The sequence below is a fragment of the Pseudophryne corroboree genome, chromosome 3, assembly GCF_028390025.1.
Source record: "Pseudophryne corroboree isolate aPseCor3 chromosome 3, aPseCor3.hap2, whole genome shotgun sequence".
NCBI lineage: Eukaryota > Metazoa > Chordata > Amphibia > Anura > Myobatrachidae > Pseudophryne > Pseudophryne corroboree.
Genome location: NC_086446.1, coordinates 579,545,029 through 579,565,813, shown reverse-complemented (window position 1 = coordinate 579,565,813; position 20,785 = coordinate 579,545,029). Strand labels below are relative to the sequence as shown.

General features: G+C 44.0%; 1 protein-coding gene across 2 annotated transcripts in view; it reads right to left on the bottom strand.

Moving 5' to 3' along the window:
* The window catches only part of LOC135056348 (transmembrane protein 150A-like), a 333,474-nt gene that overhangs the window by 9,576 nt on the left and 303,113 nt on the right, over positions 1–20,785 (bottom strand). For both annotated transcript variants that reach the window (XM_063961396.1, XM_063961395.1), the window contains exon 6: positions 14,037–14,214. In XM_063961396.1, the coding sequence (XP_063817466.1) occupies positions 14,037–14,214 (178 nt within the window). The remainder of the gene's footprint in view (positions 1–14,036; positions 14,215–20,785) is intronic.

Sequence of the window (20,785 nt, the reverse complement as noted above, 5' to 3'; positions counted from 1 at the left end):
CAATTATTAGCAGCACTATATCCCTAAACCTAAACCCCTGCGCAGTGTAGTCAGCACCAGCAGAGATAAAAGAGATATGGGGGTATATGCAATTGCGGTCGAATTCCCGAAAATGTCGAAAAACGGGACATTTTCGCCAAAAAATAAAAATAAAAAAACATCGACAATGCAATTCAGTACTTTCCGTCAAAAAAACGGACTTTCCAAATTCGACTTTTTGAAATTCGACATTTGTCAAATTCGACATTTCTGCAATGGTACAAATGCGGCAATTCGACAAAAGTATATTCAATTGAAGTTTGTAAATTCGACAACAGTGCTTTTAGACAGTAAATTCGTCATTTTCAATCCGCCACTTTGCTGGCGGAATCTAATAAAATAAAATAAAAACATGTTTTTTTTTGTGTTTTTTTTATTGGTAATAGCATATCTATTTATATTAGAAGGGATTAGGTACTTGGTTTGTCTATTTTGGAGGCACAAGTATTATTTATATATTTTTTAAAAATATTTTTTTCTTTTTTTAAATGGAATGGTAAAAATCAGAAAAAAAATTGCGTGGGGTCCCCCCTCCTAAGCATAAACAGCCTCGGGCTCTTCGAGCCGGTCCTGGTTCTAAAAATCCGGGGGAAAAACTGACAGGGGATCCCCCGTATTTTTAAAACCAGCACCGGGCTCTGCGCCTGGTGCTGGTGCAAAAAATACGGGGGACAAAAAGTGTAGGGGTCCCCCGTATTTTTTACACCAGCATCGGGCTACACTAGCTGGACAGATAATGCCACAGCCGGGGGTCACTTTTATACAGCGCCCTGCGGCCGTGGCATTAAATACCCAACTAGTCACCCCTGGCCGGGGTACCCTGGGGGAGTGGGAACCCCTTCAATCAAGGGGTCCCCCCCCAGCCACCCAAGGGCCAGGGGTGAAGCCCAAGGCTGTCCCCCCCATCCAAGGGCTGCGGATGGGGGGCTGATAGCCTTGAGAAAATTGAAAGAATATTGTTTTTTTTCCAGTAGTACTACAAGTCCCAGCAAGCCTCCCCCGCAAGCTGGTACTTGGAGAACCACAAGTACCAGCATGCGGGAGAAAAACGGGCCGCTGGTACCTGTAGTTCTACTGAAAAAAAAATACCCAAATAAAAACAGGACACGCACACCGTGAGAGTAAAACTTTATTTCACACAACTGAGCTCCTGTGCTGGGAGGCGGGGTGATATAGGAGGCGGCGCTGTGCATTCTGGGAACAGTCAAAGCTTTGAGCCGGTTGGTGCCTCGGATCAAGATCCTACTCTACGCCCATTGTCCAGACTTGTGGAGGCCAGTGTACCCCGCAGCAGAAACATACTTGCCAACCCTCTGTTTTATTGACTTTTCTCCTGCTGCTCTGCAAATGTTATTCATTTCCCTGGAATCACCCAGCCCCGTCTGAGATCTGGACTGTGCATGTGCAAGTCGGATCTGACAGGGGCAGAGGTTAATGGGCCTAATTCAGACCTGATCGTAGCAGCAAATTTGTTAGCGGATGGGTAGAACCATGTGCACTGCAGTGGGGGAGGGCAGATATAACATGTGCAGAGAGAGTTAGATTTGGGTGGGTTATATTGTTTCTGTGCAGGGTAAATGCTGGCTGCTTTATTTTTACACTGCAATTTAGATTTCAGTTTGAACACACCCCACCCAAATCTAACTCTCTCTGCACATGTTATATCTGCCCCCCCTGCAGTGCACATGGTTTTGCCCATCTGCTAACAATTGATTGGCAGCAATTTTAGTAGTGGGGACTCCCACACATTCATTGCCCTGGGCTCCCACTAGCCTTAATCTGGCCCTGTCGCTCAGTGTCCGTGAACCAGATGCAGTCTGTGACTGCACTGGCTTAACTGTGACTGGCAGTGACTTTCTATTGGAAGTCCTACATGTCAGTCACAGATACTACAGGCAGTTCCATTAGGAGGTGACCTGGCTGCAATAAGCAGAAAGCTGGCTTCCTGTAGGAAGCCACTGCCTGCCTTTAGCGCAGCCCTAGTTGACTTCTATGGGCTGAAGCCAATGCAGTTCATAGAAGCTGGAGGTTTGCGCATGCGCAATTGCACCACGGGGTCAGAGGGTCAATCCGGGGGTTGGCTATCTCCTCACCTCTCCGGGCACGGAGGTAGCAGCAGTCTCCCTACTAAAAATAAGTAGAAGCCACTGCTGGTCTTCATTACCACAAATTGAATGCCCACAGACTGACCACTGTCTGCAGGATTGGGAAGGGTGACAGATGGTGCACTGGGTGCTGCACTGAAGGGGTTATATAGTGTAATTAAGCCCCCAGATCGCCTATTTCCCTGGGGAAATTGACAGGAATCCTGGAGAATAGCCAGGTATGTCCTAATCCAGTGATGGCAAACCTTGACACTCCAGCTGTTGTTGACCTACACATCCCAACATGCCCTGCATCAGTTTTAGAATTGTCCTGCCACCCATAACACACACCTGCTGAGCAGTAACAAACTCCACCAACGTGAGAAGTATGGAGGGTCAATCACAAACATGTATCTTCCCTTGGGCATACTACGTTCTCTCATCTACCTCCCTCTGCACTTTGGAAGTTTCCCTCTTATAGTGCGACTGGGCACAGTCTGCTAAAAGTCTTGTGCTGGTAGCAGCTTTCAGAAGGAGAACTCTCAAACCTGCACTGGCCTGCTGAAGACAGGAAGTTTATGAGCTATACTTGTACATTAGTTTTGCAGAAGCAGAAATTTAGAAATGCGGTTCTCTCTGACTTAGATGTACATATGACAATGCACCTTAAAGTCTTGTGTAAAAATGCAATAACTTTGCAGAAATGATCTGTCATTGCAGGCCAAATCTCTAGACCCATGCGGGAATTGTCTTATGGTGCCTGTGGGAATACTATATGCTTACGATAATACGATAAGCTTTCTTTCAGCCATGGAGATCAGCTCCCTGGTGTCCCCTCAGTGACTGTGATAATTTACCTGACATTTTTTTTTTTTAAAGCCATTCAGAAGGGGACACAATCTCTGCGATCACTTTACTTCCAAGTTTGGACCCGACAGTGCATGTGCAGATTGGGAGGGATCGAAATCCCCTTCCCTCTTCTCCGGCTGGTGCTAGAGCTCACCAGGGAGGGATCTCAATTTCCTTCTCAGACTGGACTGGCGTTACCCTACGCAGACAAGCTCTGAAAGGCACTAATTCAGTGTCCCCATACATTGTGATGGGACTTCACTTATTCAGAGCTGCATTCACAATTGAATTGCGATCGCATCGCTGACCTCCATTAGCGTGCTGGGTGGCCCCCAGCATGCGAGTGATAGCAGTTGCAGTTTTGCTATTTTAGCAAAACTGCAACTGATGCTGAATAAGGCCCCTAGTACAACACCTCCTGTCATAGCTACTCGGATATATGTCACCTCAGGCTGATGCGGGAAATAACTTCCCCATCTCTGTGTATATACATGTGCTGCTGCTCAGTTTAGCCAGTGCCACCCCAGGCATTTACCTCACCGCACGTCACTGACACTGAGGTGCTGGGCAGACTGTCAGCATTTAGTGATCAGGAACGCGATGAGGCTGAATGAAAGACGTGGAACAAGTTTCTCCTTAATAAGTTAGAAATGTTTCTGCATCACTGGAAAGAAGTGGATCATACAAGAGGAAAAAATTACAAGATGCCTCCAGACCAAATGTACAGATTTGATTGTTTCCTTGTTTTATTTAAGCTAGATTCATGTCAGGATCCTGTTATTCATTCTGAAAGCGAAACAGCATCACTCCTCAGTCTGGCCACATATGACAAGCAGCCGGCCTGGTATTGTGGTTGGAAGATACCCACTCAGATTAATAGCCGAGTCTCCTGACCATAGGCCCAACCGAACAAGAGGAAATCCTGAAACAGGTGATTATTTTACTATCAGTAAATATCCGGCTTCCATTTCCTATGTAGTTGTTGCAGCAACATTTACCAATGTTCTAAAAATAAAAATAAAAAAAATATTCTATTCCTAAAAGATACAGTTATACTGAGCCAATCACTTACAATATATTAGCATTTGTGGGTAATATCAACTATAATTTGACGGATAAACCATTTTCAATTAATGTGGGAGTAAAGAGAATCAACAAGGGACCACAAACTATGACAACTATAAACTAGTTAAGGATTTGAATGAATGAATGAATAAATGAATGAATAAATGAATAAATAAAGTAGAATTACATAAAAAGAAGCATTTGGGTTGGAGGACAATTCTGTAAAAGGTATTGAAACACACACACACACACACACACACACACACACACACACACACACACACACACACACACACACACACTAATGCTAGCCTAATATAGTGGTGGTAAACAACCAGTGACACTACTGGATATCATTACAGGCCGTATTTATATATTTTGGTATTCGCTTTCAAAGCGTGACATTTAAAAAAGTATCAAACTTGGCATTCACTTTTAGCTACAGTGTTACTAACCCAACAACATTCACTGACTTATTATTGGAAAATAACATGATTTCTATCCGTTATACCTTCACACTCAAGCCAAAGTACATAAACTCATGTTAAAACAATATGGAAAAGAAAATAATGTTATTCACATAGTTTCCAGTACTGTCATATTTGGCAAATATTCCTAGTTCAAAGAGAACTCTTCTTTGTTATTCACGTTAACAGTAAAGGCTCACTTATTATATAATAATAATAATAATAATACTGCATTTCTGTGCACAATTTGTGCTAATCCATGGCGACCAGACACATAACAGCGTTTTCATGCTCCAACTTGCACAGGATACATAAAAAGCTACAGTAATTGCCCTAAGGTTACTCTGCATGTTCTCATCTAAACGCAACGTAAACCCATCTGTCAGAGCAATACAGAATGTAATCTAAATTATATATATTTTCTAATTAAATAAATTGCAGTTTAGTAGTTCATGGCTATTTACTTTTAAATGTCTTGGGGACATTTAAAAGTAAATAGCCATGAACAACTTCACTACAATTCACCCCCCACCCCCCCAAAAAAAAAATACAAATTAAAAATAAAATAAATAAAATAAAAATAAAAATCTGTTGGATGAAGCGATTGCAAACTACTATCACTAGGACTTGTAAAGCAGGACTGCTGCACTGACAGTGCATAGAATGAGAGCAGCTTCCAAAAGGTTTATTTACAACCTAGAAGACACAGATACTTCCTTTAACGAGGACGTGTGTGTGTGTGTGTGTGTGTGTGTGTGTGTGTGTGTGTGTGTGTGTGTGTGTTGCCCCATCCATCTCAATAGCTTAACACTAACAGCTACATATAGAAAACAGTATCCTAAAAGTAAAGTCATTTATCTTGAACACTTATTACGGATGAAGTAAACATTATCCCAAAAACTTATTTTTAACCATTATACTCTAATTATACTGGATTACCAAAACTGCAGCCTAGAGTTGAGAACAGCTAACCTAAAGCTGGGTACACGCTATACAATATACATCTGTCAATGCTGTGATCTGCAACAATCGTATAGTGTCCCACTGTCCAATGGGACGATACTACATCCAACACAGTGTTGTTACATGCAGCATGTAACAATACATTGCAGACCGTGCAGTGTGTACAGCGGTGTGATGTATCGCTACATTGCGTCACACCATCACTCGTTCCAGATGCAGGGAAATTAGTCATGAGCTCAGCAGGTGAGTTAATATCAGTGAGAAGGAACGATCGGACCACACGGCTACAAAAACCAGTAAAACTCCCAAACAAAAAAACCCTCCAGAAACAGAAGCCTAACAGGACGACTAAAGGTGGGTACACACTAGACGGTGTGCTCGGTGAGCGACATCGCCTAGTGTGTCCCCCCCTAGCTATATCGCACAGTGACGTCATGCCGCGGCCGTCCGGATCATGCAGCTTTGGACGATGATTCCAAATTGAGCTGCATGCATGTCCAAGACCGAGGGTCATTAACGACCTGCGGGGCAGCGCATTGCTAGTCGTTTACAGCATACACACTGGTCGATATAGTAAACAACGTCGCTCAGGAAGGGTCAAAATGAGCAACGTTGTTTACTTTATCGACTGGTGTGTACGGGCCTTAAGATCTAGTCAACGTAACCACTGAGCATATGTCCAATTTAATTGGGTCTAGTAGTGTCGTTACAGAAAATCAGTTAACCTAATGTGTGTGTGGTATGAACACAGGAGAACAAGTGTTTATGAAACTGAAACATTTCTTATAAGAAATACCAGAAGCCTGAACACACCCAAATGTCTGTTTATGCTCCTGTTTCCTTAGTAAAAGTAGTCTAGGCTTATCTGATAAATTCCAGACCATTCTGATTCGAGCTACTAACGCTAGAGGGGATTACCACAGCCTGGTACGGTAAGTGTTGTTGTGTCTTTGCCTTGTGCCGACCACCTGGCTCTCAGCACTTCTGGGCGCAGAATAACAACTTTTTATGATGAAAAAGTAAAACAGGAGATACTTAAAGTGCCTTACGCTGCCAAGCTCACAGTACGCAGCATGGTCAGCCATGACCGCTGCACACAGGAGAATCAGCAAAACTATCCTATCAGTACTATAAACAGAGATGTTGCGCAGATTTATCCAGAAGTGGTTTTGACATTTACCAGACTTTGCACACAGCACTGAAAACAACTCCAGGCAATCAAATATTCTGTTGTGTTTCCCTAGGGATATCATATAAATAGAACATAAAAAATTTGGGATCTTACTGGGCTAATGGAATATATCAACTCTGAATCCAGTGTTTTAAAAAGATTCCATTACAAAACCTGTGGCTCCAGCAATGGTATATTAACTAACAAGGGGTTTATGTGCAAGTTTTTCTATAGGCCCCCTACACCTATAAAACAGTGCCAGCACAGAAGATAGGAAAGGGTCTTGTGCGCATGCTGCATATTTCTTCAGAAATATGGTGCCTCCGCCTAATTGGACCTTCTTCTGGGTGCAGGATGTGTGGCATGGCATCCCTTGAATCAGGGGCCGGTGTGCATTGTGCATTAATTAATTAATTGCGCCCATTAATACGCATTTGGGATTCAGGTCTTCAAAAGAGAAGATAGTTTCAATGCCCATGGAAGATCTTAGTAGATATTAAGACAAAAGAATGCCTCATCAGTGTCTTCAGATTTTTTTTCTCTATAAACAAGAAACTGGAGCCTTTAATTTGGTAGACTAAGGAGCACATAAAGTGATTCAGTACACACAGCTTAACTTTTTTTGTTCATTTAATGTTGACAAAGCTTCCATTGAAGAAGGTGGTAATAGGTGTAACTCTCTAGTTCAGAGGGTCCGAAATGCGGTCCTCAAGACACCCTATTGGCCCAGGTTTTAAGTATATCCATGGCTCAGCACAGATGGTTAAATCAAAGTGACTGATGTACTGTGGCCAAGCATGGATATACTTTAAACCTGGACCATTAGGATGTCTTGAGAACAGAGTTTGGGAACCTCTGTTCTAGTTTATCTGTCTCAACACCCTGCACACGACAGAAAACTAAAGATCAAACCTTTTATATTTACTCTGCTGCTTAATTGTTAATTTAGTAACTACTTTCCAGTGGACTACATCAACCATCTATGTGCAGCATTACTCTGTTACAACTGTGTTATGTTTAATCATTGCCTAAATAACTCCTAGGAGGGTTTCTGTGTACATGTTATCTGAGGTAGAGGGCAAGAACATGGATCAATGACCAATGAATTACCAAATTGTAAAGACTGAAAGGCCATATTAGTTGGATCCACTGATAGGCATATGCCATTTAAAAATTGTATTATTAATTTATTTCCTAGCAACTTATCATTTGTCCAGTCACGATACACTGTTTTAGAATTACTGCCACCCTTAACCCAAAAGCCAGTAATCATCCCTTTTTGCAACTAGGATAATTTGCCCCTTTTACCCATGACAGCAACGAGTGATATGTATGCAGACTGCCTATCGCACACCTTATATACCCACCAAGCCAGCGGACACGTGACGTACTTCATGGGCTATGCACTGGCAACCTCAAATGTAGGAGGCGGTCATAATAATGTGACTCGACTGTGTAGATTCTAGTGGTTCTCAAACTGTGTGCCTCGGAGTACTTGCAGGGATACCGTGGGTTGGTGGTTCCAGGACCAATTCAAATTAGTTATGGTCAGTGTAAAACAAAACCAGTGCTTCTGGATTCCAATCATAAAATATGCGGACAAACAGAAGCTAATCCTCACCACATAACTGAACCTAAGGATGACCTATAAAACACAATTTACTTAATTTCATATTTTTTTCCGGAATTTATCAATAAGAAACTTGACCCAGTGGTGCTGAGAAAAAATTTCTGATACTCTAGGGCACTGTGACTCAAAATAAGAATTTACTCACCGGTAATTCTATTTCTCGTAGTCCGTAGTGGATGCTGGGGACTCCGTAAGGACCATGGGGAATAGACGGCTCCGCAGGAGACTGGGCACATCTAAAGAAAGATTTAGGACTATCTGGTGTGCACTGGCTCCTCCCCCTATGACCCTCCTCCAAGCCTCAGTTAGGAACTGTGCCCGGAAGAGCTGACACAATAAGGAAGGATTTTGAATCCCGGGTAAGACTCATACCAGCCACACCAATCACACCGTATAACTCGTGATAGGAACCTCGGTTAACAGTATGATAACAACGGAGCCTCTGAACAGATGGCTCGCAATAACAACCCGATTTGTGTAACAATAACTATTTACAAGTATTGCAGACAATCCGCACTTGGGATGGGCGCCCAGCATCCACTACGGACTACGAGAAATAGAATTACCGGTGAGTAAATTCTTATTTTCTCTGACGTCCTAGTGGATGCTGGGGACTCCGTAAGGACCATGGGGATTATAACAAAGCTCCCAAACGGGCGGGAGAGTGCGGATGACTCTGCAACACCGAATGAGAGAACTCCAGGTCCTCCTCAGCCAGGGTATCAAATTTGTAGAATTTTGCAAACGTGTTTGCCCCTGACCAAGTAGCAGCTCGGCAAAGTTGTAAAGCCGAGACCCCTCGGGCAGCCGCCCAAGATGAGCCCACCTTCCTTGTGGAATGGGCTTTTACAGATTTAGGCTGCGGTAGTCCCACCGTAGAATGCGCCAGCTGAATAGTGCTACAAATCCAGCGCGCGATAGTCTGCTTAGAAGCAGGAGTACCCAGTTTGTTGGGTGCATACAGGATAAACAGCGAGTCCGTTTTCCTGACTCCAGCCGTCCTGGAAACATAAATTTTCAGGGCCCTGACTACGTCCAGTAACTTGGAATCCTCCAAGTTCCTAGTAGCCGCAGGCACCACAATAGGCTGGTTCAAGTGAAACGCTGATACCACCTTCGGGAGAAACTGAGGACTAGTCCTCAACTCTGCCCTATCCATATGGAAAATCAGATAAAGGCTTTTATATGACAAAGCCGCCAATTCTGACACACGCCTGGCCGAAGCCAGGGCCAACAGCATGACCACTTTCCACGTGAGATATTTCAAATCCACAGTCTTAAGTGGTTCAAACCAATGTGATTTCAGGAACTCCAAAACCACATTGATATCCCAAGGTGCCACTGGGGGCACAAAAGGAGGCTGAATATGCAGAACTCCTTTGACAAAAGTCTGAACTTCAGGCAGTGAAGCCAGTTCTTTCTGGAAGAAAATCGACAGGGCCGAAATCTGGACCTTAATGGACCCCAATTTGAGGCCCAACGTCACCCCTGCTTGCAGGAAATGCAGGAATCGACCCAGTTGAAATTCCTCCGTTGGGGCCTTCCTGGCCTCACACCAAGCAACATATTTCTGCCAAATGCGGTGATAATGTTTTGCGGTGACATCCTTCCTGGCTTTGATCAGGGTAGGGATGACTTCCTCCGGAATGCCCTTTTCCTTCAGGATCCGGTGTTCAACCGCCATGCCGTCAAACGTAGCCGCGGTAAGTCTTGGAACAGACAGGGCCCCTGCTGCAGCAGGTTTTGTCTGAGCGGCAGAGGCCAAGGGTCCTCTGAAAGCATCTCTTGAAATTCCGGGTACCAAGCTCTTCTTGGCCAGTCCGGAACCACGAGTATAGTTTTCACTCCTCGCCTTCGTATTATTCTCAGTACCTTGGGAATGAGAGGCAGAGGAGGAAACACATAAACCGACTGGTACACCCACGGTGTTACTAGAGCGTCCACAGCGATCGCCTGAGGGTCCCTTGACCTGGCGCAATATCTTTTTAGCTTTTTGTTGAGGCGGGACGCCATCATGTCCACCTGTGGTCTTTCCCAACGGTTTACCAGCATTTGGAAGACTTCTGGATGAAGTCCCCATTCTCCCGGGTGGAGGTCGTTCCCTGTGTGACTGCACCCCAGCCCCGAAGGCTGGCATCCGTGGTCACCAGGACCCAGTCCTGTATTCCGAATCTGCGGCCCTCTAGTAGATGAGCCCTCTGCAGCCACCACAGCAGCGACACCCTGGTCCTTGCCGACAGGGTTATCCGCTGTTGCATCTGGAGATGGGACCCGGACCATTTGTCCAACAGGTCCCAATGGAAAGTCCTTGCGTGGAACCTTCCGAATGGAATTGCTTCGTACGAAGCTACCATTTTTCCCAGGACTCGTGTGCATTGATGTACCGACACCTGTCCCGGTTTTAGGAGGTCTCTGACTAGAGATGACAACTCCTCGGCTTTTTCCACTGGAAACACTTTTTTTCTGGTCTGTGTCCAGAATCATTCCCAGGAACAGAAGACGTGTCGTCAGGACCAGCTGTGACTTTGGAATATTGAGAATCCAGCCGTGCTGTTGTAGCACTTCCCGAGAAATTAAAACTCCCTTCTTGCGAAGGAGTATCATCATTTCGGCCATTACCTTGGTAAAGACCCTCGGTGCCGTGGATAACCCAAACGGCAGCGTCTGGAACTGATAGTTACAGTCCTGTACCACAAATCTGAGGTACTCCTGGTGAGGAGGGTAAATGGGGACATGCAGGTAGGCATCCTTGATGTCCAGAGAGACCATGTAATCACCCTCGTCCAGGCTCGCAATAACCGCCCTGAGCGATTCCATCTTGAACTTGAACTTTCTGATATACGTGTTCAAGGATTTTAAATTTAAGATGGGTCTGACCGAACCGTCCGGTTTCGGTACCACAAACATTGTGGAATAGTAACCCTTTCCTTGCTGAAGGAGGGGTACCTTGACAATCACTTGCTGTGAATACAGTTTTTGGATAGCCACCAACACTGCCTCCCTGGCAGAGGGAGTTGCTGGTAGGGCAGATTTTAGAAAACGGCGGGGGGGGGGGGGGGGGGGGACGTCTCGAATTCCTGCCTGTACCCCTGAGATACTACTTGAAGGATCCAGGGATCCACCTGTGAGAGAGCCCACTGTGTGCTGAAATTTCTGAGACGGGCCCCCACCGTACCCGGGTCCGCCTGTGAAGCCCCAGCGTCATGCTGTGGACTTATCGGACGCGGGGGAGGACTTTTGCTCTTGGGAACTGGCTGTATGCTGCAGCTTTTTCCCTCTACCTTTACCTCTCGGCAGAAAGGATGCGCTTCGAGCCCTCTTGTGTTTATGGGGCCGAAAGGACTGTACTTGATAATACGGTGCTTTCTTTTGCTGTGGGGTAGCCTGTGGCAAAAATGTCGATTTCCCAGCCGTAGCTGTGGAAACGAGGTCTGAAAGACCATCCCCAAACAGTTCCACCCCCTTATAAGGCAAAACTTCCATGTGCCTTTTTGAATCGGCATCACCTGACCACTGCCGAGTCCATAACCCCCTTCTGGCAGCAATGGACATTGCGCTTATTTTTGATGCCAGCCGGCAAATATCCCTCTGTGCATCGCGCATGTATAAGACAGCGTCTTTATATGCTCTACTGTCAGCAAAATATTGTCCCTATCCAGGGTATCAATATTATCCGACAGGAAATCTGACCACGCAGCAGCAGCACTGCACATCCATGCTGATGCAATCGCTGGTCGCAATATAATTCCCGTGTGTGTATATATAGCTTTTAGGGTAGCCTCCTGCTTTCTATCAGCAGGATCCTTTAGGGCGGCCGTATCCTGAGACGGTAGTGCCACCTGTTTTGATAAACGTGTAAGCGCTTTATCTACCCTAGGGGATGTTTCCCAACGTGACCTATCCTCTGGCGGGAAAGGGTACGCTGCCAATAACCGTTTAGAAATTATCAATTTCTTATCGGGGGAAGTCCAGGCTTCCTCACACACCTCATTTAATTCCTCAGATGCAGGAAAAACTACTGGTAGTTTTTTCTCACCGAACATAATACCCTTTTTTGTGGTACCTGGGGTACTATCAGAAATGTGTAATACATTTTTCATTGCCTCAATCATGTAACGGGTGGACCTATTGGAGGGTACACTAGTCTCATCGTCGTCGACACTGGAGTCGGTATCCGTGTCGACATCTGTGTCTGCCATCTGAGGTAGCGGGCGTTTTAAAGCCCCTGATGACATTTGAGACGCTGGAACAGTCACAAGCTGAGTAGCCGGCTGTCCTATGTCGTCAAACCTTTTATGTAAGGAGCTGACACTGTCACGTAATTCCTTCCATAAGTCCATCCACACAGGTGTCGACCCCTCAAGGGTGACAACACATTTACAGGCATTTGCTCTGCCTCCACATCATTTTCCTCATCATACATGTCGACACAGCGGTACCGACACACAGCACACACACAGGGAATGCTCTGACAGAGGACAGGACCCCACAAAGCCCTTTGGGGAGACAGAGGAAGAGTATGCCAGCACACACCAGAGCGCAATATAACAGAGGGATATCACTATACAGAGTGTTTTCCCCTATAGCTGCTTGTATTATATATATACTGCGCCTAAATTTAGTGCCCCCCCTCTCTTTTTTACCCTTTCTGTAGTGCAGGACTGCAGGGGAGAGCCAGGGAGCGATCCTTCCAGCGGAGCTGTGAGGGAAAATGGCGCCAGTGTGCTGAGGGAGATGGCTCCACCCCTTTTTTGGAGGGCTTTCTCCCGCTTTTTGTGTTAATCTGGCAGGGGTAATTTACACCTATATAGCCTCTGGGGCTATATATGGTGTCAGTTTTGCCAGCCAAGGTGTTAATATTGCTGCTCAGGGCGCCCCCCCCCCCCCCCAGCGCCCTGCACCCATCAGTGACCGAAGTGTGTGGTGTGCATGAGGAGCAATGGCGCACAGCTGCAGTGCTGTGCGCTACCTTGGAGAAGACAGAAGTCTTCAGCCGCCGATTTTCCGGACCTTCTTGCTTCTGGCTCTGTAAGGGGGGCGGCGGCGCGGCTCCGGGAACGGACGACGAGGTCGGGTCCTGTGTGCGATCCCTATGGAGCTAATGGTGTCCAGTAGCCTAAGAAGCCCAAGCTACCACCACTTAGGTAGGTTCGCTTCTTCTCCCCTTAGTCCCTCGCTGCAGTGAGCCTGTTGCCAGCAGGTCTCACTGTAAAATAAAAAACCTAAACTATACTTTCTTTCTAGGAGCTCAGGAGAGCCCCTAGTGTGCATCCAGCTCAGCCGGGCACAGAAATCTAACTGAGGCTTGGAGGAGAGTCATAGGGGGAGGAGCCAGTGCACACCAGATAGTCCTAAATCTTTCTTTAGATGTGCCCAGTCTCCTGCGGAGCCGTCTATTCCCCATGGTCCTTACGGAGTCCCCAGCATCCACTAGGACGTCAGAGAAATAGGTTTGTGAACCACTGGTATATTCTATAAAATTATACCTGGAGTCTTATTGGTTGCTTCCAACATTCACTTGTTCTCCTTGGAATGTTTGACAAAGCTCCCCCTTAATGTCTTACAGTTCCAAAACAAATCCGGAATAGAGAATGCACATTTACAGGTTGGAGTCCACAATAGCAGTACATATCTCACAAAAACGTAAATGTTTTAAAATACTAAACTTCTAACCGTCCAAATGACATGTACTATTAAGAACATTTCTACAAAAGAAAACGACAAAAACAAACTGATAATCATGAATGCTACACCATATAAAAGGATACTGAGCACTAAAATGACCAGACCAAACAGAGTAAGAAGGCAGCGTAGGTGACCAGCCCAGCAGTACCACTGGGTGCGAGCCATACGGTATGTCAGGATAGACTGGAAGAAAATGAAGAGCATACTAGTTGGGAAGGCAACTCCTGCTCCTATGTAGTGCAGAACCTTGGCATGATCCACCTAGGAGATAGAAAACCACAGCATTAGAACAACATTTACATTGACAACTCATCCACAGAATATGTAACACTCTGAACAGTCCTTGACGCCACCATTAAAGCACATAAGAAATATCTTTGTTTGCCCATCAAGGCAGCTTTGTGACATGTTCTTTAGCAGAGCTGAGGTTATCACAACCCACATTCTTCTACCAGCAGATCCCTTCCCGTTACCACTCGAGCCAGATTTAGCTCCATATTTTTGCATTTGCCACACTTCTTTTTAATCATGTCTGGCCCTAAACCATCATATAATAAAAAAGGCATTGACTAGAGCTGATATTTGTATTTGATCTATAAACAAGGAAAATTCATGAAAATATACTCATGCCTAGATGTCACATGTATTTCAAAATAGAGTAATGTCTCAAATCAGTCTTGCTGGATTCATATGTATGTACAGTATGTATGTATGTATGTATGTATGTATGTATGTATGTATGTATGTATGGATAGACTTCTAAAATCACAGAGGACAATAGTTGTTTCATGCCTATGGCAAGGAAAACTCCCAGAGACACACCTATGGCAACAGGTAACATTCGGGCTACAGCTGCTAGAGAGATAACTGACATCTGTTGTAGTTAAAAAAAAAAATTCTGGAATATATCCCTGTGCTGTGCAGTGCTGATCAGTCTGACTGAATCCTCCAGCACACACAGTCTACCATTTGGAGAACACATTTGGTTTAGAACCTATCTGTATGTTAGACACCACAGGTATAGGCTCAGTCACAATGCAGCTTCCTTCCCAGACATGTACAGTATTTGGCACTAGCAACATTAAAAAAAACACATTCGCTGCTTGTAAAAGTGTTGACTCGCCAAATCTCATTCGACTTCAACAAATGAACAAGACACAGCTCGTTACTAACAATCCTCCTACTGAGTAACCGGAGACTACCTCACAAGTACTGAGCAGGCACCATATATGATGCAGATCTATAGTACAAAGTAATATATAGCATATATACAATGGCCATGAAATGGTATCTGTCCCCCATGGGGTGTTTTCACATTATGCTTGTACAACATGGAACCATGATGCATTTAACTGAAATGTATTTTCACTAATCAACACAAGGTACCCAATAACGTGCCAAAAAAACATACTTAATCCAACCACTTGTCATAATTAATTAGGAACATTAACAATAAGAGATTGCATTAGTATTCACCCCACCATTCACAGCACAGTAAATACTTGCTAGAACCACCTTTGGCAGCAATTATAGCTCGGAGGTTATTTGGGTGTTCTGCACATCTACATACTGGAATTTGTGACCATTCTTTTTGAAAGAATTGCTCAAAGCTCCATCAGACTGGATGGTGGTCATTTGTTGACAGCAATCCTTAACCACTTAACAGACATGGTCAGATCACTTGTGACTGTGTCTCCCCATTGCGTCCCCCAGTTTTTGACGAGGACATCTGTTCTGAAGATGTGCATAATATAGTAGTTAAAAAAATGCATTTTAAACTATATTAAATACATTTAAAGAAGAAAAAAAAACAATGTTATGAATGGGTTTGAAGGGAAAAATAGTCAGCTAAGATTTTAAATGTGGCCACATACTGTATGCTCAGTTGGGGTGACATTTGGGCTCTAGCTAGGCCATTTCAGTGCATTAACCTTTTTTGGTGTTACGCTACTCCAGTTTCTATTCTGCTGTAGGCTTTGGGCCATTGTCATGTTGGAAGATAATTCTTTCAAGTTCAACTTTTGTTGTACAGTAGCTACAGAAAATTCCTGGAAGACAACCTGCAGCACAATGCTAATGCTTTTCCTCCTCTATCTTATAAGCTTTGTAATCCCTGTTGCAGTGAAGCATTTCCATAACATGATGTTGCTGCCACCACCATGCTTCACTCTTTACACAACTTTACAGAAGCAAGAGCAGGGACAAAAGCGTGCGCCCATAGTTAGGGAGCATGGCTTAGTGGTAAGGCGGCGTGGCCTTGCAGGGAATGCCGATCCTGTGAGCCATGACCCCCTTTTCATTATGCTCGGCGCTTGTTCAGCGTTCCAGGAACTGCTGGATAGCCTCCAGCCTCTGCCAGAGCCGGTCACGTGTATGTGGATGACTTCCCCCGCCCGTGGGACACTGCAGCCCAGAAAATTGGGACTGTCAAACTGAAATCGGGACAGTTGAGAGGTATGCTGCAGGGATGGTGCTTTCATAGTGATGTGCACTGCTAGTACTGAGCACTGTAGAGGAAGAGTTCCATTTTGGTCTCATCAAACCATAGAATCTTCCTCCACAAGATCATGTCTCCCACTTGTCTTTGGGCAAATTGTAGTTGGGCTTTGATGTTAGTTTGTTTCAGCAAAGGCTTTCTTTTTGCTACTCTCTTCCCATACAATGCAGATTTATGAAGTGTGCATGCTACTGTGTCCCATGTATGGGTACTCAGGGCCGGATTAAGCCTTGGTGGTGCCTGGGGCACTTAAGACAGGAGGGCCCCGGTGGAAGGTGGGGAATGTATATTATATTGTGCATAACTCCCAACATGTCCCATTCCAGGAGGGTGTCGAAGTCAAAAATATTACATAAAAAGAACATACAAACTACACACATATGAGTCGCTATACTTGCAAATACGCGCAGCGAGCACAGCAATATATGGTAACACACGCATTTACACGGACATGCCACAGAGATGGATTCAACACTTATTTCATACAGTACATAATTATAATAATATCAAGCGACAGACATCATGATGATTTAAAATGATATATATTGAAGTAATGTCATGTATGTGTATTATTTGAATGAAACAAGATAGACCTGTCATATTTACTATTAAAGCAACCAGATTAATGTGTAGATTAATTTGATACTTGTTATTAAGTTATAGCACATTGCAACAAATAGTTATGATTACATGTATGAAAGCTAAAAATCACTCTTATTAGGACAGTGGACAGGAAGCTCAGGCCAGCCCTTTGGATGTCTTCAAGGCTGAACCTGATTAGCATATACAAAGAGACTAGTGACTCATAATGAATCCCTCCCCCAAAATCTAGATAACACACTGCTGATCACACAGGAGGTCAGTTCCTGTTTTGGTCTCAGAGGAAGATGGAGTCCCAGCATTACATTACAGAGAGAGATAAGATACATTGAGGGAATGGTATTGTATGCTGGCATGTAACTGTACGTATTAGCTGCTTGCTGTGTGAGTTGTAATCATGTAATTATAGGTATACTGTACATTGTAATATATATTGAACCCATATCCTTTTAATAACAAATATATACATCAATGAGCTTTGGAACTCAGATAATGTGTGGGTGTATTGTTTTCTCTTATGGGATGCAGTGTTTTGCGATGTACAGCGCACTTTTATCGTATATGGTAATAAGATGCGCCTGGCGTCTGCAATATATATTAGAGCGGGCATTTTAAATATTTGTGAGAAAGCAATTTGGCATTCACAAGGGACAAAATACTCTCTCCCTGAACTTCCCACTTAATATATGATTGGCGTCACCTGTGTTGAACTACTTAATTGATAAGAAAGGTGTTTCAACCAAGACAGGTGATTGCAATCATAAATTAAGAAGGAGGTCCAGGTAGAGAGCATGTTATCCGTCCTGGAATGGGTCATGTTGGGATGTATGGATTGTGTATATTAAATTTAAACCAATGGTGTATATTAGTTTTAAACTAATAGTTTAATAATGGCTGGGTACTGCTTATAGCTCCACCTAATTGAAAGACAACAACTATATAGTAGTTAACCTTAAAATACACATAGAAAAATAAAATACTTTGGAGCAGATTTATTAAGCCTGGTGAAGTGATAAAGTGGAAGGTGATAAAGTACCAGCCGATCAGCTCCTAACTGTCATTTTTCAAACCCAGCCTGTGACATGCCAGTTAGGAGCTGATTGGCTGTTCATTTATCACCTTCCACTTTATCACTTCACCAGGCTTAATAAATCTGCCCCTTTATCTTGTCACATGCAAGAATAGCAGCAGCCTCTGTACTACTTACACACTGAGACAGGACTCAGGAGGGCTCTCTAGACCCAAATGGTTTTGTTGCATAACAGTTTACAAAGGATTCAGATGCCTAAGTAGGGAAGAGGAGAAGCTGGGATCCCTGTATCACTTACAGCTCTCTCCAGCCACCTATCTCTCCTCTGGTCGGAAAGCTCTATCGGTAGCTCATGAAACATGATATTCCTGTGTCTCTTCCTGCTCGCATTCTGGCTGCTGGTTCTGCTGCTGCTTAAGAGGGAAAGCTAGTGATGTCAGTGTGCTCTGGCCAGGGGCCACCTGACAAAGGGGGGCCCAGGGTACAGTATGCCCTGCATCCCCCCCTTAGCTGGCTATGTGGGTACTGCCATCTCCATCATGGAAGACTAAAGCCAGGTACACACTAGCCGATGCATGTACCCGGCAATATTGTCTGCGGCGGGCACCCGGCGGGATACAGGGGTGGTCTTCAGTATGCCGGCGGTCGGGCTCCCGGCGACCAGCATACCGGCGCCGGGAGCCAGACAGCCGGCATACTGACACTTATTCTCCCTCGTGGGGGTCCACGACCCCCCTGGAGGGAGAATAAAATAGTGTGGCGCGCGTAGGGGCTCATTTGCGCTCGCCACACTGTCGGTAAGCCAGCGGTCGGGCTCCCGGCGCCGGTATGCTGGTCACCCGACCGCCGGCATATCGTAGTGAACCCGGATACAGGCATCTGCAAGCGCATATACACTTGCGGATGCCGGCGTGAAGGGAGCAATGTGGGGAGCGGGAGCCATTCTGCAGCATAGCCCTGGTTAACGAGGTCCTCCCTTGCCTGTACTGTTCAGACAAGGAAGGGAGTCGTTCACGATATGCGGGAGCGCACATCATTAATGATGTTGAGTGTACACACTAGATGAGATAGTAAAAGATATCGCTCAGAAATGCCCTTTTGACTGATATCTTTTACTTTCTCTTCTAGTGTGTATGGAGCTTAATTCCTTTAGAATTGTATCGATTCCCCCATTGTTCCATAGTGCAACACAGCAAAATTTGAAAATCCCCAATCTCTATAACAACTGTATATGGAGTAAAAGGTTTGAAAAGTTGAAATGGTGCTTAACTTTATACTGTATGCCAACACAGCAAATACAATAAAGTACAAATATATACACATATAAGGCTATGTTTCGCTTGCATTTGATACTAATCCACCTATGTTTACACATGTGCTCACTTATAAATTTCCAATTCTTCTACACATAGATGGCGCGTTTTCTTTTACTCCTTTAATATATAATTGCAGAGAAGTAATGAGCCTCAGTTATATGGCAGAATGTTTCCAGAAAGGGAGACTTAACCCCTACTGACAACAAACCTACAGTATGAATACCAACCAATTGTAAGAAATGGGATTGTAGTATTGTACCATTGGTAACGTGTCTGTTATATTATAGGGGTAAAACAATTTCTATAAAAGGTCTCTTTTTATTATATTCCAGAATCTCAGTCCAGCTTCATTGCATCAATAGTTATTAAATACTACCTGCAAGCTACACAAAGTGTAGGGAAACAGTAGTGCGTAATCAATATTCTAAGAATATTCTAAGAACATAATTATTTACCAAGAATCATTGGTCATGTTTCATGTACTATATAATGGGCATTAAGTGTCTCAGTAATGTCACTAATTCCACAGAATTGCTGCCTCAACCGCAAATAGGTGAGAGGTGCTCATTAATAAAAAAAAAATATGCATCGTATATCTAGAACTGTCTAGAAACATACAGGACATAGATAGATATATATATATATATCTATCTATCTATGTCTATCCATGCAGTGAATCGATGATCCTTTGCAACACACAGGCTGTTTAAACCGAGATGTCTGTGAGCTTATATTTTAAGTAAATGTTTTTTTATACTATTATCCCGTGTGCATACTCCATTAGAGTAGGTTAAGGTCTTACAGTCTAAATAAAATACACTTGCCTAGTGTATTTATTTCACTGGTCTCTTAGACACCCCTCCATTGCTGTAAAGTTCAACAGAAAACTGTATTCTATGTTTTACAATAATCATTAACTGCATCCATTCATGCAAACATATAAGGACATAAAGCAAATCATACCAATAACTCAGATTATGCAGCGTACAATATAAATAATATACCTTAAGAATTCATATACTAAAATGATGCTGAAAAAGGACAATTCATGGGTTTCAGATAAAAACAAAACAAAAACAAAGTGACTTCATGTCTTCATTTCTCTGTCTGCAGCGGTTACAAAAGTGCTAAGTCAGCAGTACCCAGCTCACCGCTGAAATCAGAGACAGCTGCTTCTCCCAGATCGTTTGTTTACTTGGCTGTGCTGGGCCCATTTGACAAATTTTCATTTATTAGCAAAGGCAAGTGCAGATCTATCTAGATAAACATTAAACTGGGTAGTTATTGCTGACAGCTCTCCCACATAAGGAAGGCTAGTTACTTTGTTACTGTAGAATCACAGACTTTGGATGTGATAGTCTGGTCTTGTTTGTCAGTATTAATATAACA